Here is a 23,149-nt window from a genome sequence, read left to right as displayed (position 1 = left end):
TCCACATTGTCAGTTATATGCATGCCAGTGTTATAGCGTGCTGTCATGGACTGATACATCTGCTGCAGGCAGCTTAGTGAGAATGAGGTGAAGTATGTTTTCCTCTCTTGATAGTTTCCCTCACCACCTGCCGTCAACCCAGTCTAGGAGTTATCATAGAATCATATCATAGAATTCCTACAGTGCAGAAAGAGGCCATTCGGCCCAACGAGTCTGCACCGACACTTCGAAAGAGAACCCCACCTAGGCCGAGCCCCTCACCCAGTAGCCCCACCCTAAGGACCAATTTAGCATGGCCAATCCACCCAACCTGTACAGCTTTGAACCGTGGGAGGAAACCGGAGCACCCGGAGGAAACCCAGGCATACGCGGGGAGAAAGTGCAAACTCCACACACAGTTACCCAAGGTCGAAATGGAACCCGTGTCTCTGGTGCTGTAAGGCAGCGGTTCTAACCACTGTACCATCGTGCTGAAAGAGCCAGTTCAGTCTGTTGTGGTGCTGCCTAGCCACTCTTGGTGACGGATATTAAGGTCCCCTACCCAGAGTACATTCTGCACCCTTGTCACCCTCAATGCTTCCTCTAAGTGGTATTCAACATGGAGGAGTACTGATTCATTAGCTGACAATACGTGGTAATCAGCAGGTGGTTTCCTTGCCATGTTTGACCTGATGCCATGAAACTTCATGGGGTCCACAGTCAACGTTGAAGGCTCCCAGGGTAACTCCTTCCTGAGTGTACACAACTGTGCTGCCACCTCTGCTGAGTCTGTCCTGCTAGTTAAACAAGGCATGTCCAGGGATGATGATGGAGGATGGAGATGACGGGGACATTATCTGTAAGGCATGGTTCCGCGAGTATGACTATGTCAGGCTATTCCCGAACTAGTCTGTGAGGCAGTTCTCCCAACTTTGACACAAGCCCCCAGATGTAAGACGACTTTTCAGGGTCGACAGGGCTTGGTTTGCCATTGTCGTTACAGGGTCTAGGTCGACGCCAGGTAGCCCGCCCAAATTCATTCCTTTTTATTGCCTTTGTAGCAGTTGGATGCACGGAGTGGCTTGCTAGGCCACTTCAGAGATTCAACCACACGTGTAGGGCAGACCGGGTAAGGATGGAAGATTTCCTTCCCTAAAGGATATTAGTGAACCAGCTGGGTTCTTACGACAATTAACAATGGTTTTGTGGGCATCATGAGACTTTTAATTCCAGATTTTTGTTTTATTAAATTCAAATTCCAGTAGCTGCTGTGGTGGGATTTGAACCTGGGACCCCAGACCATGACCACGGGTGTCTGGATTACTAAAATTAAAGCAAACTACTGTGGATGCTGGAAATGTGAAATGGAAACAGAAAAATCTGGACAAGCTCAGCAGGTCTGGCAGCATCTGTGGAGAGAGAAACAGAGTTAACGTTTCGAGTTCGCATGACTCTTCTGTCTTCTCTTTTTCCTCAGTTTGCTATGCCACCCTATTTGGTGTCGTCAGTCAGCGTTAATATTATTCCACTTTGCCTACAGCAGAATCCTTCATCTACATAAAAATGGAATACATATGAAATCATATGACAAGTTAGGGCAGCACAGTGGCATAGTGGTTAGCACTGCTGCCTCACGGCGCCGCGATCCCAGGTTTGATCCCGGCCCTGGGTCACTGTCCGTGTGAAGTTTGCACATTCTCCACGTGTTTGCGTGGGTTTCGCCCTCACAACCCAAAGATGTGCAGGGTCGGTGGATTGGCCACATTAAATTGCCCCTTAATTGGAAAAAATGAATTGGATACTCTAAATTTAAAAAAAATAATAGGACAAGTTGCCCTAGACGCAGACCCTAGGGTATACTAGCAGTTATATTTGTTTATCTAAGAAACCTCTGGTAACTTTTATTCTACACTTCTATCCCTCAACCATCCTCCAATCCATGCTATCTTTTTAAAAAATAAATTTAGAGTACCCAATTATTTTTTTCCAATTAAGGGGCAATTTAGAGTGGCCAATCTGCCAACCCTGCACATCTTTGGGTTGTGGGGGTGAAACCCATGCAGACACGGGGAGAATGTGCAAACTCCACACGGACAGTGACCCAGGGCCGGGATTTGAACCCGGGTCCTCAGCGCCGTAGGCAGCAATGCTAACCACTGTGCCACCGTGCTGCCCAAATCCATGCTATCTTTAAACTTTTATTTAAACCATGAGTCTTTTACACTCCTGTGTCACTGTATCAAAGGCTTGTAATCCCTTTGTCTAAACTCTGATAATTTCCTCAAAACAACCGAATAAGCAATGACATCCTGCCCTCTGCAGAACTAATTCACAATAATTCTCCCGGATTTTGATCTCAAACAGTTTTTAAAATATTAATGCGAATGATGCTGATCTATAGCTGCCTGACCCACCCCGATTCCTTTTTCAAATTTAATCCTTTGATGCAACTCCAGTTTCCACAGAAGGTCAGACATTTCTAACTGGTCCCTCTGGCTATTTCATTATGAACCTTTCCACACTTTTCTGAACAGGAGACCATCCATGCCTATGGAATGAATTGGCCCTGATAAAACAGGACAGGTCATACATGGGATGGGATTTGTGTGGAAACATTCACCCGATTCAAAGTTGATGAAATGGGGCAAGGACTTTGAACCCTGGATACACAACAGGAAGCATGACATATCCACCACAGAACGATAAGTGATGTGTTGTGCGTGGTTGGGTAAATCGAAAGTAGTACCTGGACTGTTTGATCTTTTTTTTTCCCAATTAAGGGGCAATTTAGCATGGCCAATCCATCCACCCTACGCATCATAGGGTTGTGAGGGTGAGACCCACGTAGACACGGGAAGAACATGCAAACTCCACACACCAGGGCCAGGATGGAACCCAGGTCCTCAGTTACATGAGGCAGCAGCGCTAACCACTGCACCGCTTGACTTTGATCTTTGTTTAATTTTCACTGTCAATAGTTGAGTGGGTAAATACACCATGTGGTCTGACACTGAACTTTGCAGACAAGAAACAAAAGCCCTGTATTTGTGCTGAAGTCGCTGGGGAGAGTCAGAGTGATTGTGACTATATCACTGGTGCCAACAACACTTTTTCTGAGGCTGCCGAGGGAGAATTGAGGGGAGGGAAGAGGGGAAATGTGAGCTTGAGTTCCTGCTCCTGTCATTAATTCATGTTCTCTGCTGGGAATGTAACTGATGACTCTGTGCTTGCACCAATGTCCCATTTAATTTCTCCCCCCTCAACTTTCTCACTAACCTATTTCAGCTCCCAATTAAACAACACTTCGACTTTGATGAATGAAAATGAAATGAAATAATCGCTTATTGTCACGAGTAGGCTTCAAATGAGGTTACTGTGAAAAGCCCCTAGTCGCCACATTCCAGCGTCTGTTTGGGGAGGCTGGTACGGGAATTGAACCCGCGCTGCTGGCCTGCCTTGGTCTGCTTTAAAAGCCAGCTATTTAGCCCCGTGTGCTAAACCAGCCCCCAACCGCACCGATTTTAAAATTCACACCATTGTTTTCAAATCTCTGCCTGGCCTCACCTTTCCCAATCTCTTTCGTCTCCTCCAATCCTCAAAACTTCCAAGATATCTGTGCTCCTCCAGTTCTAGTTGCTTCAGCATTCCAGATGTTAAATCGCTCCAACGCTGGCAACTCTGCCCACAGATGCCAAGACTCTGGAATTCTCTCCCGAAATCCCTTTGTCTCTCTCCCGCTTTTTCCCCCTTTCCGACGTGCCTGAAGACCCACATCTTTGACCAAACGTTTGGACATCTGTCTTAATGTCGCTGTTGTGTGGCTAGGTATAAAAATTTTGCATCATAATGCTCCTGCGATGTGCCTTGGGGCAGTTTACTATTTTAAAGGCACTGTATCAACACGAGTTAATGGTGTTGAAAAGGTCCCTGAAAACTCATTGTGGAGGGTCCCACATCAGAAACAGCTGGATGGGTGGGACACCAGGCTGGACATCCACCTCGTCTAAACAGCCACACACACGGCAGCTGTGATGCCACAACCATTCTCATTTGGTGTCCTTTATATGCAAAGCTTTTGACTCAGCATCTTAAATTGTTAATAAGCAGAGCAAGGGAGGGCCCCTCACCCTCACACAACATATGTTGACAGAAGAAGCAACCTCTTTCACTAATAAATCCCAACAATAACACTTTGTGACCGTGTGGGGGGATTACTCCAAGTTACAGTTTTTGCTGATGTTCTCGAAGTTCATTTTTCAAACAACTTATTTTTCCAAGACCCTTCATAGAAATCACCTAAACGAAATCCCACGGTCTCCTTTCCGCAAGGTGATGACAATACAGAATATGTACCTGGACCCAATTTAGTTAGTCTCCGTTTTGGATTAGAAGATTCCATGCAATGCAACCAAGGCCCAAGGGATACAATTAATTGACTAGCTTTGGTGGGGCAGGGGGAAATAGAAACGTTTTTCAATATATGTGACGAAAGTTACTTTTGCCATTCACATCATGGAATCTACATTCCACCGTAGAAATATATGGATTAGAACAAAAAAAGGAAGGAATAGTAATTTCCTGCACAAGATGAAATTCTGATGATTCGAGAATGAAACAGCTGAATACGAGTTAACACTGTGCAACCCATTTTCCAGATTGCATTGTGATTATGCATGAGGTTAGTGCAGCAAAATCTACCCCTTCAAGTTTATCCACTCACTTCGCTGAAATAAAAAGGGCAAATGTGTCTGGTTCTAAAATTATGAATTTTTAGTTATAGAAACACATGTGGTGCAAAGAAGTTCAACATCAGTTGAAGTAAGATCACATCAAGATATGAATAATTACGTCATTCTTCTTTGCATAGATCATTAAACCAAAGATTTTCTCAAGTGAGCAAATAGCCAAGTGTGCACACCCTATTCCACAGGTCAAGTAATGAGTGATGTTGGTGGGGGATAAATGTTGGTCACAGTACAAGTAAAAGTGGCTTCTCAGTGCCAGGGTTCCAGGTTCGATTCCCGGCTTGGGTCACTCCTAGAACATAGAACAGTACAGCACAGAACAGGCCCTTCGGCCCTCGATGTTGTGCCGAGCCATGATCACCCTACTCAAACCCACGTATCCACCCTATACCCGTAACCCAACAATCCCACCCCCTTAACCTTACTTTTATTAGGACACTACGGGCAATTTAGCATGGCCAATCCACCTAACCCGCACAGCTTTGGACTGTGGGAGGAAACTGGAGCACCCGGAGGAACCCACGCACACAGGGGAGGACGTGCAGACTCCACACAGACAGTGCCCCAGCCAGGAATCGAACCTGGGACCCTGGAGCTGTGAAGCATTCATGCTACCCTGCTGCCCAAAGCGGAATCTACATGTTCGCCCTGTGTCTGTGTGGATTTCCTCCGGGTGCTCCGGTTTCCTCTCACAAGTCCCGAAAGACGTGCTGTTAGGTGAATTGGACATTCTGAATTCTCCCTCTGAGAACCCAAATGTGGGAATGTGGCAACTAGGGGATTTTCACAGTAACTTCATTGCAGTGTTATTGTAAGCCTACTTGTGACAATAATAAAGATTATTCTTTTGACCCAGTGACCCATGATGCCATGGGGTCTTTTACATCCACTTCAAAAGAGACGTATCTGACAGTGCTGCACTCAGGCTGTGGTATCAGCCTGAATTAGATGCACAAATCTCTGAACCGAGGCCTGAATAAACAGCTTTCTGATTCAGAAGCACAAAAGCTACAACCAAGCTATGGCAACTTGGATTAGGTCCACCAGTTGGTATAAAAGGTCCCTCATCATGCGCAGTGAACAATGAAGCAGGTCAGCAAATGTGGTGGATAAAGGAACATCTTGGATGTTGTCTGAATGGAATTCCAGAGGCATTTGATAAGGTTTCACAAAAAAAGATCATTAGCAAAATGTAAAGAATTGGAGGCAACATTGCAGTATGGGTTTGAAATTAGTACAGGAGTAGAAGACAGAGAGAAGATCATGGAAACCTATTCTAAAGTTGAGCTGTGACAAGTGTTCATCCCAAGGGATCTGTATTGGGGCCTCATCTTTTCACTACATATAAACTAATGCTTTGGGTGAAGGAATAATGACTTGTATGTCTAAGCTTGCAGGTACCACACTTAGGAAGCACAGCAAGTTGAATCCTGTTTGGGTACCCTACTTTAAAAAGGATGTCAAGATATATGGTACTTTTTTCTGTAACTGCCCTCTTGTATCTGAACCAAATAGTGTTACTTATTGTAGCACAGTGGGCAGCACGGTAGCACAAGTGGGTAGCACTGTGGCTTCACAGCGCCAGGGTCCCAAATTCAATTCCCCGCTGGGTCACTGTCTGTGCGGAATCTGCACGTTCTCCCCGAGTCTGCGTGGGTTTCCTCCGGGTCCTCCGGTTTCCTCCCACGGTCCAAAGATGTGCAGGTTAGGTGGATTGGCCATGCTAAATTGCCCTTAGTGTCCAAAAAGGTTAGGAGAGGTTTATGGGTTACGGGGATGGGGGTGGAAGAGAGGGCTTAAGTGGGTCGGTGCAGACTCGATGGGCCGAATGGCCTCCTTCTGCACTGTATGTTCTCTGTTCTAATTGTCAAGTCAGAATCGGTGAAGGGAAAGTCAGAAAGACAGTATAATGGCAGTATGATTCATAGCTGTACTTCTGTCCTAGTTGTAATGGAGGATTGGTTATACGTCTTCTGAGATCTTGTATGAAAATATTGCTAAGGCAAAAAAAAATATTGAACAGCCCTCCAAAATTCCCCAAGTCTCAGGAGTTACATTTTTATACCAAGACTTCATTTTGCTCACTGATGTTCCCACATCTCGTCATTCCAAACAAAAACAAAAACTGTTAAGTATTGAAACAACAGGCAATATGAATTAAATGTGGTAAAATATCTATGTGAATGTTACAATAGTCAAGAAACTAAATTATGAGATAGTACGTCTAAGGACTCTCCTTTTATTTCCATGATAGCCTTAAGAAAAATAACTTCCATATTTTCATGAAACATTCCCATACAATTTAATTTCCGAATTTGCTTCCACCCATACATCTATAGCTGGTATAAATTGTGATCTCCAGATTTTCATTACACAGTTCCTGATGGTAAAACAAACATACCAGTTTTTATCCATACAGACAGTAATGAAAGAGCACAGGAAGAAAGAGCAGACTACAAATGGGTTTGAATGGGAGATTATATCCTGTATGGCCTTGGGTCCGTCTCATAACAGTTCACCAGCAATATTAGGACGTGGCCACGATACACTAAATAGCTGTCATCATAATCTCCCCAACATCCACTCGGGTATTAGACTATATAAACAGCCCCCGCCAGAAACATACAAGATTCCACTGTAAATCAGCCTGTACCATTTCAGCTTCTAAAGGTTTTCCAAATTAGGTCTGACTGCTTGTCTTTTGGAAATAACTGTTCTCCTTTCAGTATTGCCCATGGCACTCAGCATGTATATTTCCCTCTGAGTAATTTATCTCAACTTCTTTTAACAATGAGACAATCCAAGTAAGTTATTCTGCGGTATAAAAGAGGGGACTACATGTAACAACTGCGTCAGCCTGGAAATCATCAGAATCTACAAATATTCATACTATTTGCTGATTGTATATATTTCTGAACCACAAAGATGCATTGGGCCAGGTATATGTTTTTAAAAAAAAGTTATGTTGAGGCCTGCAATGCCTCAAATATTTTTCATTGGTAAAATCTGCCTTTGTCACTCCAGGATAAACACTCTGTACATTTTAATTGCCTAGACTGTTAACTGGAAATGTCGGAGCATGACTTGCTCCAATACCTTCACCAAAGCTGCTCTCAGAGGATTGCAAGCAACCACAGATTGCCCTCCATTTTCCAGTCCTGTGGGGGAGTGCTTCCGCTCACTGCTGTACCCAACGGATGTGGTTGACCATTGGGATGCAGGAGGAAGTAATAATCAAACCCTGCGTCCCACTATCACAACTCTGCCTGTGTAGCTTGCCCAGTGTGCTGTGAAGACAGACCGTGTGCAGTTCCTTTGTCTAAATCTGTAGTCAAATACCCAAAGTGTGCAGTGCTGTGGCATTTGACCGTTTTGTGTAATTCTAGCTCAGATTTTACATAAAATAAGTTAATTACAAAAATTTCATTGCATAGAATTTGCAGCACAGAGATGGGCCATTTAGGCCCAACTGGTGTGTATGCTCCACACAAGCCAATGGCCACATTACATTATTTCATCTAACCCAATCAACATATCCTACTTCCCTTTTCCCCCTCAAGTACTTATCTAGTTTCCCCTTCAGTATATCAAAATTCTCCCATATTTCACGATAGTTCTTTTTCATTTTGCTTTGGGGAAGGAAGGATTTAAACAGCTGGTGTATTTTTGGATTGGGGAGGGTGTGTGTGAAGGCAAGCAATGTTCTTGCTGGAGATTGCAACAGTTTTACATCTCAAGCATCCACAGGGAGGGAATTCCAGAACTTGGAGCTTGACAGGTGTAGGCACAGCCACTCACGGTGGAAGGATTAAAATCAAAGATGCTGAAGATGGCAAAATTAGAGACACACCGTTATCTTGAGGTTGTGGGCATGAAGAAGATAACAGAGATAGAAAGGGGCGAGGTCATGGAGGTGTTCCTTAGTCTGGAGCCAATGTAAATCAACGAGCACAGGGGTGATTGGTGAATGGGACTTGATGTGAGGAAGGCTTTACACAATCCCAAACCTAGGGGGTTGAATGCGGCCGGCATGGATGAGTATTTCAGCAGCAGATGAACAGAGGCAGAGACTGGGTCCGCCAATGCTGCCAAGGTGGAACTAGGTGGTCATAGTGATGGCACGAATATGAGGTCGGAAACTCAATTCAGGCAAGCAGTCTGAATTGCTTGTGGACGAGTTGGTGGTGAGGTACAATTGGGTGTTGTCAATGTACATGTGAAAGCTGGTGTTGTGTTTTTGGATCATGTTGCCAGGAGAGAAAGCATGTAAGTAAGAAATGAGGAAGAGGCCAAAGATAGATCTTTAAGGGTAACAGTGCCCAAGTGAGATGAGAAGCCATTGTTCTTTGGCTATGATTCAATAGGTACGAATGGAACTAGGTGAGTGCAGTTCTACCCAGCTGGACGATAATGGAGGTGCAGTGGAGTAAAGTGGTATTGTCAATTGTGTCAAAGGCTGCAGGCAGGTTGAGGAGGACTTGGAGGGATAGGTTTTGGGATAATACATCAAGTAAATGACAGAGTAAAGCCTTATTTATTCCAACACACTATCCTCACAGCTCTGATTAGGGTTGGCAATTCAGTAACAGATTAAGGGCAGTTTGGTGCAGTGTCTGTTTCTGTCGTGTAGTGGTCATCACATTTGCTTTACGTGCAAAGGATCCTGAATTTGAAACCGGGTAGAAACATCATCCATATCTACTCAGAACTGGGTTATGATTACCAAGGCCAATGACTGTTAGTGGAGAGATTTTCATCTCATCAGTCTGAATTGGAAATAATATAATAATAATAATCTTTATTGTCACAAGTAGGCTTACATTAACATTGCAATGAAGTTACTGTGAAAATCCCCTAGTCGCCACATTCCAGCGCCTGTTCGGGTACACAGAGGGAGAATTCAGAATGTCCAAATTACCTAACAGCACGTCTTTTGGGACTTGTGTGAGGAAACCGGAACACCCGGAGGAAACCCACACAGACACGAGGAGAACGTGCAGACTCCGCAGACAGTGACCCAAGCTGGGAATTGAACCTGGAACCCTGGAGTTGTGAAGCAACAGTTCTAACCACTGTGCTACTGTGCCACCCTGTTGGGATCCAGAACAATAATGAGGTGAGTGATTGATCGATTGTTGGGATTTATTGGCGGTTCTAGTTGACGGGAAATGCTGGCCCAGGCACCAGAAAGCCTCTCTACTCCACTTTCAATATTGCCAAGCAAATTTTGCGATCAAACTTAAACAATGCAATAGGCTAGATCCAAGTATTTTTTGACAAAAAGTCAACATTGCAGCAATCTTCAGTACTGCACTGGACTGTCAGCCTAAATTGCAAGCTCAGTTCATGGTATGGGGCTCAAATCAATGATCGTTTCAGGCAGAGCACCAACTGAGCACCAACAATATTACTGTTCTGTGCCCTGGTCCTGTTATTTATCCCTTAACCACTGCCATTAAAAACAATCTGCCTCCTGTTGTGTGAAAAGTGGCTGCCATATTTACCAAGTTATAATTTCAATGGATGTGGGACATCCTATGGTGAAGAAAGGTGCAATAGAAATGCAAGTTCTTCTTTCTGGCATATTACTTCCTGACAGGCTTCATTAGGCAGCAATATCTGGGTCTCACTGATGCATTTTGTCACTTAATTTTGATCTCAGAAGCTATGCCCCGAAGATATGCAAACAAATAATTCCTTCACTTGGCTTCTCATGAAGGAACGTTAACTCACTTGAATCACTTAGTGAAACATGTTCAAGTCCAAGTGTGCCCACGTTAACTGTCTAAGCTTCAGTAGCACCAGTGGGGTCGGCAGGTTTCCTACGTGACAGAGTGGATGGGGTGAATGAGAGAGTTCATTCAAAGAATCAGGATGTTATACTTAGCAGCGTAGTTCACCCACAGGATCTATAGCAGGAGGCCATTGCTCAGGATGTTGCTTCGTACAAACTGGACTTTGCAACTTGCTAATTTCCCTTCTACTCCAGAAACATAGGGACGTGCTGACATATATCCTGCCCCACATATCCTCATGTTGCACGCAAAGTTAATAAACACTTGTAACCGCAGTAGTCGTAGTGTCCTACCTGTGTCTGCATCATTGCACGTTCAATCCGACGGGAGCTACCTTTCTCCAGTTTTGTTCTCAACATTAGGGTGGTCACTTGAATGGCCCAGAACTTTGGCTGAGACAGTAGATACTGAAACACAAAAAAAAATAATTATGTACAAGGGCCTTTAAAAGAAAAAATATTGATGCGTTTAGAATTAAAATTCAATAAATAGAAAAGTTACAAAATTAAAGTGGACTCTTCGACTAATTTACCGATTGGTGTGGGTTTTCAGAACAGAAGATTCATTTGAATCTAATTTTGACACTGCATTATAAATAAGCAATTATTCTTTGTGTCAAGAAGTTGATGCTCATTCAATTGACCTACCCTGCAAGTAAATTTGTCAAAACAAAATCAACATACAGATAACGCAAAAGTCAAACCCCATTAATGCCAGCTTTTGAACCATTCAGATCCCAACAGTCCCAATCGCATCCGATCTTTGTTAAACCTAATCGGGTCGACCTGTTTGAGAATATGACATGGGAAAACGTTGGCTACCTTACATATAGAAGTTACAAAATTAAAATATAACTTACAAATCTATTTTATAGGCAACATTATAGTGTCAAAACTTGATTCTCTAAATTATGTGAGCAAAATTAGCACTTGTGCTGAGTGTGCCATGGATGAATTTGGAAATCTGTAACGGGCAGTTTCAATGTGCTCGCTTTGGCACCACATATACTGTAAGGGTCCTTCCTGGTTTGTTTCAGATAATTCCCTTATTTCCCCTTTTATTTTTGCCATTACATTTTTGATCCATGGATGATTTATGGGCATGTGTCTTTAAGGCAACCTGAAGGAAACAGCAGCCTGCGCCTTTAATTCAAACAGCAGATTCTAGAGGGCTGTGCTGTTTTCGACTGGTGATTGCAGACTAGCCCGTATCAGTGATGACTTGGTTTGATTGATTTAGCCAAAGCCTGTTGCCTATGAGTACAGTGTTTTCTAGCCTGTGGGGATCCTGAATGAATGACTCTGCAAGGAAGACCATTAGCAGCTTTGATCAACCAGCATGCTGTGAGGAAAGCGTGCTAAACAACCATCATTTGAAGGAAAGTCTCCAATCTTTTGACCTTCAGCCTTATTATTTTTACCTCTTTCCACCCTTCTGTGTTTGTCTGTCTTCTGTGTGCGCGTAGAGGGTGGAACAGTTAATGGGAGTAGTAGGTATTACTTGTTGTTATCCAGTTGTATTTACTGCATATTTCATGACAGTTCTTGGTATGAATAAATAGTAATTGTGTTTACATTTACAAACCTGGTGACTGTATTTATTGGGCAGCCAAGGGCCAAAGACTTTGGGAATTTTTATAAGAATTATTAGTTAATTCACTTATGTTGTGACTCTGCGGCATGTGTGGGCGGAATTGATTGCAAATTTGTCCAGGGTGACATAATGGAGCGATAGAGTCCCTGCGCAAATTAGTGTAGCGTTTCATATTTTTTAGGGTCGCAAATTAGTGTAGCGTTCCATATTTTCTAGGATGGCCCAGTGGTTAGCCTTGCTGCCTAACCATGCCAGAGACACGAATTTGATTCCTGTCTTGGGTGACTGTCTATGTGGAGTTTACATGTTCTCCCCGTGTCTGCATGGGTGAGCTCCGGTTTCTTCCCACAGTCCAAAGATGTGCGGGTTAGGTGGACAGGCAATGCTAAATTGCTCCTTAGTATCCAGGGATGTGCAGGTTAGATTATGGGGTCACCGGGATAGGGTGGGGTGGATAGGGGAGTGGTCCTGGGTAGAGTGCTCCTTTGGAGGGTCGGTGCAGGCTCGATAGGCCGAATGGTCTCCACCTGCACTGTAGGGAGTCTATGAATGAACGGACCAGAATGCCGAACTAGTTTATTGGCCTTTTTTAACCTTTAAAGTACTAAATAAATCCAGCAAAGTGGCACAATGTAGTGCAAACAAACCAACCCATTTGACAGAGGTCCCTTCCTCCTCCTCAATGAGGGTTTGACCTCTGAACGGATTCCTCAGTTCTTAAGTGTGTGTGTGTGTGTGGGGAGGGGGAGGGTGAACAGCAAACTTTAGCAGGAGCAAGATGTCATTCTACATTTCAAAAGCCTATCTCACACACAAAGCCTGACAATACGCCACTGCAATATAGCAGCAACATAACTCACCGGGATCAGGAGAGAGAGAGAGAGGAGAGTAAGGGGAGAAAATCAAATGGGGTAAATAGGTTTTATTTAAAAAAAAACACAACTTGAGTAGCAAACTTGCTTGAGTTCTAATAAACCAATATTGACTTCAGGTTACCATGCCAACTAACTCTTGAAACAATGGAGATACCTAGACCCAGGAGACATAACAGGTTGTCAATGCCTTGAAAGGACCACCCAAATGCCCTATGTTTATATAAAAGTATTTCTAAATATGATTTATTTGTAATTTGTGTCACTTGCCTTGGCTACTAAGAATTGAACTGTGTCGATCTAAGACAGTCAAACATTCTGACCAGCTTAAAAAAAACCCCGATATTACAAAATGGGTAGAACTGTTGAAATGTGCAGAGCACACACTCAAAAGGAAAAAGAAAGGCCTGCGGAAACAGGGTAGCGTTAACAGTGCATGAGGAAAAAGAGATAGCTTCCGACACATCCTGTTATTCCAGACGCAGAGAGATTCCCATCCTCTGCAGAGGTAATTATGTTCACAAGGAAGTCAGCACCATTCGTCATGTACACCCTACATCCGTTAGCACACCGAAAGAAAATTCCCACATTAAAGAGCTCCAGCTTATTTGGGATAATAATTAGTTGTGGACATTAAATAATCTGTCAATAATGGACCCAAAAACACCCTAAACCAAACCAAGTCTCATAAGAACCACAGTGTTTATTGGGTAGTGAGTCATACTCATAGGAATTGCTTTCTGCCAGTTATAGTTCTGCTTGGGCAATTTATATAGAGATTTTAAAATTTATTTCACAGCGCACGTTTCGCTCGGTACTATGTCCAGCTGCAGCCATTTAAAGCAGCAATGGCTCTACAATAGGCTTCATTTTGTTCAGTTACCGAAAGTTGCACAGGTTCGGGCTGTTTTCTATAGAGCAGAGAAGGCTGGGCGGAGGAACCTGTTTGAGGTGTATAAGATTATGAGGGGTATGGACAGGAAACAGATGTTCCCCTTAGCTGAAGGGTCAAGAATGAGGGGGCATAATTTTAAGTTGAGGGGTAGGAGGTATGGAGGGGATTTGAGGAAAAGACTTTTCACCCAGAGGGTGGTGCGAGTCTGGAATGCACTGCCCGGGAGGGTAGTAGTTTGCGGGAAACCTCACAATCTTCAAAAAAGTACATGGATTAGCACTTGAGATTTTGTAACATTCAAGGTCGTGGGCCAAGTGCTGGAAAATGGGATTGGTGTAGATTTAGCATAGTTTTGTTGGTGCAGACTCGATGGGCCGCAGGGTCTCTCCTGTACTGTATGACTCTACAACTCTATGACGCAACACATTTTCCCAACAGCAATTGTGAATAACTTAGTCGGTACATTTACCTCACAAAGGAAGGGTAAATGAACTGTGGGGAAAGGGTCAAGGAAAGAAGTTCAATATGTAGAGGGCATTTAGCAAGTTGATTGGAACACCATGTTTGGACAATGAATCAGACCATGGGGATATCCAAATGATGAAGCGGGACTTTTCACACAACTCGCCCGTGTTTCGCGGAGGCTGACCACCCTTGAGTGGCAGTGGGACCGTCTGGTCCCACTGTTGTCAGCGGGGTTTCCCGTTGAATGCACCCCTTGCTGTTGGGAAGCCCACAGGGAGGGTGGGGGGATGCGCGATTGGCAGGATTGGAAAATCCCACCAACGCGAACATCTGGAAATTGCCAGACCAAGATTTTTCTCTGCCCAACAAGAGCATCCTTATCACACACCTGCAATGTTATTTTCAACTTCCCATAGCAGCCACCTTAACGGCTTTTGTGAGATTGCCAATTAAGGGTCAAAGTATGCTGAACTTTGGGCACTTCTGAATAGTGGCTTTGCTCCCCACGAGGAGCAGAGCTACACCTGCAGTCACTTCAGCTGGGTCTTTATAATCAACGGGGAGGATATTTCTGTCCTACTGATTTTCCAAATTGTGTCCTAAAGCTGGAAGTATGGTGTGCTGACCCACAGTGTTACCCAATTCCCTATGTACCTTTGCAGCTTGCTCAACTAAATCCAAAGTGACCTCAGAGGTTCAGAAGTCTCTCTTCCATTTGCTGAGTTCTATGTGGGTCCAATGGGAACCTGGTATCCAAAAGTATGACAGTTTTGAAGCTGCGGCTCCTATTGATTCACTGTGGAGCACAATACATCTGGTCCTTTCCAGCGTTGTGTCCTCCTGAGCCAGTCTTTTAATAGGCTTGCTAACTGGTCATGAAAATTAGATTCAAAGACTAGAGGCCAGTATTATCAGGGTCATCCATGCTCTGCAATTTCTTCACAATAAAGAGGAAATGTTTAACAACTACAGTTCAAATATCATATTACCTTTCAGCAAATCCATTGTCACTGTAATCTATTGCCTGCCCTTATTTCTGTACAGTCCCCTACCGTTAATGCATCACTTTTCTCCTATTCCGCTTGTACATTTGTGAGGTCCTTGACCGTAAGACTGCACTGAAATGCTGGCACAATTTGCATGATCAAAATTATGATGGGAGTAGAGTAAGAAGTCTTACAACACCAGGTTAAAGTCCAACAGGTTTGTTTCAAACACGAGCTTTCGGAGCACTGCTCCTTCCTCAGGTCAGGAAGGAGCTGCGCTCCAAAAGCTCGTGTTTGAAACAAACCTGTTGGACTTTAACCGGGTGTTGTAAGACTTCTTACTGTGCTCACCCCAGTCCAACGCCGGCATCTCCACATAAAAATTATGATGGAGAAAGAACTTCAGCTATGTCCTGCCATCAAAACCATGGATGTGTGCGCTGACTGGATTAAGGTTCTGCTCACTCCAGAAGCAAAAAGGTCTGCGCAGCACAAAGGTGAAGTAATTCCAGCTTGTATTTTAGTTTGTCTTGCTGTGGTAGCTATATATCGAATGCACATATGATAACCAATAGGTATCATTCGACAGGTATAAACATCTTAACTGCTGTACAAAAAGCAGCAAGGAAGGTCTGAAGTGTAAGTAAAAAAATGTTGATCTTCTGTTAATTGATACTTGATAGTAACTCACCTGAATTAGTGAGCACAATTCTGCCAGGAACAAAGTGTTAATTAAATAAAATTAAATGCAGTCAGTATGCAGCCAACTTTACTTAATGTTTATATGTGAAACTGTGGAACTGGGAGCGGCTCGAGCTTTACTTGGTTTGAAATGCCCGGAAGGGGAGAAGTGCAAGAGAGCGTAGATGAGCTCATTGTGTGCCTTGAGCTTTATAACAAAGAATAGCTTGGCTTTAAGCACAGAGTTGTACTGGCTGGGAGCCCCCCCATCAACTCCTGCAGACAACAAAAACATACTTACAGCCAAAGTTAGTTTAGTGACTCCGGTTTTCCCATCCTTGCATGTGTGAGCTTATCTGCATGGTTCAGTTCGTCTGCTCATATCTGCCTATTGCATAAAATTACTTCACTGTATATTTATTGTGCGTCTTAGTGCACAGACTGTTATCATCGAGCTTTCTAAGTCTTCATAAATCCCTCTCATTGCTGCACTTTCCCATTCTTTCCATGCTATTTCTTTCCAACGCCAAGCTTTACACAATGAAAGTGTTCGGGTGGCATATTAGGATTGCATACTGTCCTAGTTTCCTAATTGTTAACAAATCCCTGTCATTATTGCATACCCTCTACTCTATTGGTGACATTTTGTCCGCAATACTGTTATGCACAATGAAACGGACTGGGTGGCATACTAGGATCGTGCTTTTATTGCAGGGAGCTTGTCTTCAATCCAGTAGAGACAAGCAGAAAGAAAGTCTTCTCTGTGCGTATACTCATGCAGTCTGGACAATTTCAACGTATCTCCTTGTAGACTTTGCCCCACAGCACAAAGCCACAATCTTGCTTAGGAATGTTCAGCAAGAGGAAACATTCATATTGTTGCAGCTAGTGATATTTGCTGGGCATGTATAGAGGTGAAATAAACCTATCCTATATATATTCTGGAGAATATTTCATTCTGACACTGGTTTGCTAAATTGCTCTTGCAGAAAGCTGGCTCGGACTTGAAAGGCCAAATGGCCTCCTAAATTGTGAAACTAAACCTTCTCACTCCAGATAGATATCGCTGAAAAGAAAGTCTGCAAATTATTTTCAGTGTAATGCATAAAGTCACTCCTAATTCTTGGATGTGGTATAGTTGGCAGTTCTAGGTACAGTTGATGCCATATTTACTGTCCATTTGTAGTTGCTCAGATGGTTTGCTAAATTACTTGAAAGGCCTTTGACAATCAATCTACTAGGTACAATCCTTCAGCTTTCATGGCTACTAGTTCTTGATTTGATGGATTCAGTGTCCCGGCTTGCTAGGATGTGATTTGAGCTTGTCGCTTTGAGATTGGTAGACCAAGACCATAACCACTACATACCCTTGCACTAACAGCACTGTTGTTTCTTGAATCAGTAGTTCATTGAGCTGTGGGGAGTGGGAAAGGAAGACCCACTAAAGTTTGCTAATACACAGGGCTGAAAAGTCTGCAACAACCTTTCATAAATAACCAAGGTTATCCATCCACAAGATATGCCAAGCCCAAGATGGGGAGATACTGCCCAGGCCACTAGTCTCACAGTCGCAACAATTCCTCACGTGTTCACCCACTGGTTCCCAGCAACACAAATCAGTCACGTTCTTCCGCTCTTCTACTTAAATTAGGAAAAGTGACCTGCTTATCCAATCACACCCACTCCTCTTTCTTACCATAAAATACAACGCTAATACTTGTGACGACACCATCATGTTCCGTTTCTTGCACTATCGACAGATGCTGACAACAGATGTTTTCTTTTTCCCTGCTGCCGGTGCACAAGCTCCAGAGGCAACAGTATTAAACTAACAGATCACTCTTCATATGCGAGCCGTGGGCGCTGGTTGCAGCGTCAAAAGTGAGGATGAAGGGGGCATCAGGCCAAGCAAAATCCCAAACCATTCCACCCCAGCTACACTCCACGCACCTTATAGAACCATGCGCCGGCCCTTGGAAAGAGCACCTTACCCACACCCACGCCTCCACCCTATCCCCTTAACCCAGGAACCCCACCTAACCTTTTTGGACACTAGGGGCAATTTAGCACGGCCAATCACCTAACCTGCACATCTTTGGACTGTAGGATGAAACCGGAGCACACGAAGGAAACCCACGCAGACACGGGAAGAATGTGCAGACTCTGCACAGACTGTGACCCAAGCCGGGTATCGAACCGGGGACCCTGGAGCTGTGAAGCAACAGTGCTAACCACTGTGCTACGTGCTCTCACCTTCTAGCAGGGAGCGTCAGACAGTGAACCTCGATTGAGTCCACTCTGACTGCAGTGCACCATTCTTCTTGACCTATGCACAGCCTTTGATATAGTTGACTGTATCATCTTCCTCCAAAGTCTTTCTTCTATCACCGAGCACAGTACGACTGCCCTTTCCTGGTTCTCTCTTTTCTATCTGCCCAAAACTAGCGAATCTCCTACAATGGATTATCTTGTCACATCAACACTGCTACCTCTGGAGACCTTTAAGGGTCTCATCTCTGCCTCTCTCCTGTTTCTCATCTACACACTGCCTTCGGCGACATCATCCCAGGACATGCTATCAGGTTTCATGCCTGCTTTGATGGCATCCAGCTCCATCTCACTGTCATTTCCTCTCGCTGCCTACAGCAATAATGTGGATAGACATTGAGGGAGTGGTGTCAAAATTTGTTTTTGTCAATGGTAACAAAATAGGAGGCATAGGTTATACTTTAAATGATCAAAGAAAACTGCAAAAGGATATTGAGAAGTTGGGAGAAATTAGCTAAAATGTGGTGGAAGGAATTTAATGTCTGGAAGTATGAGGTGATACATTTCAGATGAGAAAGAAATGCAGGCACTAACTCTGAATGGAAGTAGGTTTGGTGCTACGGAAAAGCAGGGAGTCAGGGTAGATTCACAGAACATTAAAAGCAGCTGCTCAGATTGATGGATCTGCACAAAAGCCAAGGGGATTCTCGGTTTTACCCTCAAGAGGTATAGAATATAAAAGGCAAGAGGTAATGCTGAGCCCATATACAGGAGTTTAATAAGACCTCAAGTTAGTGCACAGTACCACATGCAGAGATGATCTCCATAGTATCGGAAGTATATTGAAGTTTGAGAAGGAGTACAGTGCAGATTCAGTAGAATGTTACCTGGTATGAGGAAATATAACTATAGGACTGGGGAAAAATTGACTTTTTCATTACAGCCATGCAAATATAAGCAGAATGTTTCAAATAGCTAATGAAGTCAAGAACAAGTGGCCACAGAACAAAATCAAATGCAAGAGGTTTAGAACAGCAGAGCTGGAGAAATCTCTTCACCAGGAGCTCCATGGGGCAGCAGGGTAGCATGATGGTTAGCATAAATGCTTCACAGCTCCAGGGTCCCAGGTTCGAATCCCGGCGGGGTCACTGTCTGTGTGGAGTCTGCACGTCCTCCCCCTGTGTGCGTGGGTTTCCTCCGGGTGCTCCGGTTTCCTCCCACAGTCCAAAGATGTGCGGGTTAGGTGGATTGGCCATGCTAAATTGCCCGTAGTGTCCTAATAAAAGTAAGGTCAAGGGGGGGGGGGTTGTTGGGTTACGGGTATAGGGTGGATACGTGGGTTTGAGTAGGGTGATCATGGCTCGGCACAACATTGAGGGCCGAAGGGCCTGTTCTGTGCTGTACTGTTCTATGTAGGAGCTGCAAGACTGTGGCACTCACTTCCCATGGTTGAGGCAGAAATCGACAACATTCAAGATTAGATTGGATCAGTGGATGAAGGTAAATGGGTTGAAAGGATATTGGAATGTGTTTAAACTGTTCACGCAAGTGGAGGTAAATGGCAGGTTGTAGGGCAGCATAGTGGTTAGCACTGCTGCCTCACAGCACCAAGGACCCGGGTTCGATCCCGGTCCCGAGTCACCGTCCGTGTGGGGTTTGCACATTCTCCCAATGTCTGGGTGGGTCTTACCCTCACAACCCAAAGATGTGCAGGGTAGGTGGATTGGCCAAGCTAAATTGCCCCTTTATTGGAAATTTTTTTTTTTTTTAAAGTAAAAAAAAGTAAATGACAGGTTGAGCCAAATGACTGGTTTGCATCTTGTAACTTCTGTGTAATGGCTACACAAATCAGAAAGATTACAGGTTGGATCCTGGTCTAGGCTAGTTAGATCCCAACTGGAGAATAACAATTAGCCTCAGCTTCATGGACAAAGGAACGAGAAAGGCCGTTGGGGCTTTCTGCTACCAGCGATTTCTGCTGGTCGCTTTATGCATGGAATGCTGCGTATGTATGCATGTGTGTGCGCATTCGCATGTGCTCATATGCATGTGCGTATGCATGGAATGTTGTGTGGGAAGGGCATGTGTGCATGGGGAGGGTGAAGTTAACACTGGATTCAGAGCTATGATTGCTAGCCTGCTGTCAGTCATGGTCACGAGCAGGGGTTTCCATGTAAAGGATGAAGAAACATTTTATTTGGATTACTCGGTAGGATGTATTGATAGGCAGGAAAGCCCCTCACTTATTGCTGTTGATTTAACCTTACATTATTTTTACTCCTAGTGTTCAGTTCAAGAAGGTAGGTAAAAGTTCAGAACAGAGGTGTATTCGAGAGAGATCAGTGGGAGGGACATTTCTGAAAACAGAAAGGCGGTGAGAGAGATTTTGGAACGTACGATGAACAAGTGGAACTCGGCTGAATATGAAGAGCCATGGTGCCGGTTCAGATGTGAAAAGCGGCCATTTATCCAATATGCTGCAGGGCCAGGACCAGCTCTGAAAACTAGCCTCCTTGATCTTTAGAAATTGGAGCAACAGGGGAAATAAAATCAGGTGGTCTTGGAGGTGATGGGGGGGAGGGGGAGGGGAAATATTGAATGATGCCAGCCCTCAAGAGTAGAATCCTAATGTCTACATTTTGCACCCAGCAAAACATTAAATGTTCAATTTCTCAGGCCAGACAACCGTGTGGTCTCTTTAAAGTTCTGTTTAGATTGCTTTGAGATTCAACTGATTAGTCATAAATCTTACCCACCTTGCTTCCCTAAACGGTGCTGTGCATGTCACTGGAATGCTGTACCACTGACAGTGTTGTGCATGGCATTACTGTGATACCTTAATTCAGGTGTTGATATCACCCATGCACACACCAAATAACTGTGTGTGTATATGTGTGTGTCAGTGATTGTGTGGTTGGTGGGGGGGGGAACACCAACGCAAAGAAACCATCTGCTGTTTCACTGCACCACAAAGCTCATAGTTCACCAGCAGACCATCAGCTAACAGTGAAATGGAAAGGATTCTCACAGGGTCAATAAAGCAACTAAATGGGAGCTGCATAATCATCTAGTAACTAAACATCAGTATAAATTTGATGCCCTCCAATTTGACTAACTGACTGTTTTAACAACATGCGAGAGAGAATAGCAACTCAGTGCCAATGTAAAATACCTAATTGCTGGTAGTCCCATGGTGCAAATCACATCAAGGGTTTACCAAAACTCATTTCTCATAGGGCCCTCACAACAAGCAGAGGTGAAGCATCTTAATCCCATCACCGGTTCTATATTCAAGCCCACATGAAATAACAGTCACAGTTGTCACCTTGCCACCTGGTTCTTCAACAGAGACTCAGATCATTGGCTTAGTATCCTACTGTTTTTCCATCGGTCAGAAAAGTGCCATTGACCACATACAGATGGATGAAGGTGGACAGACCAAAACCAGCTCAGAACAAAGTATAGGGCATCATATACAGCACATTAGGGGTCACTGATATTCTAATTTCTAGTTGATGGATACATGATCGCTAATCCATTTGCTGTCCCCAAAATGACCATTAACATGGTTCAGACATGGCCGTCCTTGCAAACTACTCAGTGACTTTCCCAAAGTCACACTCAGATGCAGTTACAGAACACTGGGGACCATGAAGTTTTGAAAAAAGTGAATCACCAATTAACTTATTTTTGCAACAATCACTTACTGTGATAAGACTCTGTCTCCTTAATATCAAAAGTCACATTTTGATTAATGATTCGCACACTCCAGGTTAGGTCAATAATAAGAGAAACTATTTTGTAATCTCAGAGGGTAAGGGGCACCAATTTACTGCTGTCATGATGTGATACCTTTACAACTTGTACTATAAATCTCCAGACATCTTATACTCATAGATTAGCTCAAGGGATCATACAGAATGTTTTTACAAATGCAGAACTCATCAGATGTAGTTCATTGAAAAATAAATCATGCCTATACAGCTACCATGAAAACCATAGATGGATTATTTTTTTTATACATACTTACTAGCTAGTTAACACCGGTGACAATTCTGCTGTAATTTAAGGGGTTAATTAAACCCAGTTAAACCCAAGCTTAATCATTACGGTAACAGATTACGCTTCCTGGTAAACTGACTCCAGGGCGCAAACCCCAGCAGCCAGGAGAGCGGGAGGGAGAAGAAACGACACACTGATTGTCAAGTGGACAGTAGTGATTCAAGTTGGATGCATTACTAGATTTTCCACCCTGTGGTCTGCGAGTTTGTTCCAGCTCAAGAGGTTGAGAGCCAACAAAGCTCAGAGGCACACAGGCATGAATGACAGACAGCCCTGAGAACTGAACTCGTAGCTCTGAGCTCAGGATTTGAGATTTCTCCAGATTAAGAGCTCCAGCTGCCATCATCCTGGGCATGGTCAGTAACAGATGACGGCAACTCAACAACTGAGTAACATTGCACAATATGGAGAAACACGAAGGCTCAACATCAACACGCACAAGTGCTAACCTAATGCGTTTTAATCCCCACTTTTACTGACCATTAATAGGTCCTTACTAGCCATTAGCTCATAATCGTTACTGACTTATCACTGAGAAAGCATGCATTTTGAGTTTTCTCCCTGTTCCAAAAAACATTGCATACATTCACTTTTGGTCAGTCATGTTTTCTGGCACATGTTTAAGAATTTCTAAGTGAAGCCACTGAGAGTTATTTTGTGGTGCCTGCACGCCATCGTAATGCAATAGTGCACGGCAGTGCAGGGTTAAGGTGGGAATGGGGAATAGCACCACCCACTGTATGATGTATAGGACCACATGGTAATCGACCCAGGGAACAGTTTAGTGGGAACACTCTGGAAGCAGCCT

General features: G+C 43.9%; 1 protein-coding gene across 1 annotated transcript in view; it reads right to left on the bottom strand.

The window, feature by feature from the left end:
- Window positions 1–23,149, bottom strand: part of ttc27 (tetratricopeptide repeat domain 27) — a 254,749-nt gene that overhangs the window by 130,743 nt on the left and 100,857 nt on the right. Inside the window, exon 10 of the mRNA XM_038814813.1 lies at window positions 10,813–10,926. Within this exon, the coding sequence (XP_038670741.1) occupies window positions 10,813–10,926 (114 nt within the window). The remainder of the gene's footprint in view (window positions 1–10,812; window positions 10,927–23,149) is intronic.

Source organism: Scyliorhinus canicula, chromosome 1 (assembly GCF_902713615.1).
Source record: "Scyliorhinus canicula chromosome 1, sScyCan1.1, whole genome shotgun sequence".
NCBI lineage: Eukaryota > Metazoa > Chordata > Chondrichthyes > Carcharhiniformes > Scyliorhinidae > Scyliorhinus > Scyliorhinus canicula.
Note: the sequence above shows the minus strand (reverse complement) of the source record. Positions and strands in the feature narration are given on the sequence as shown.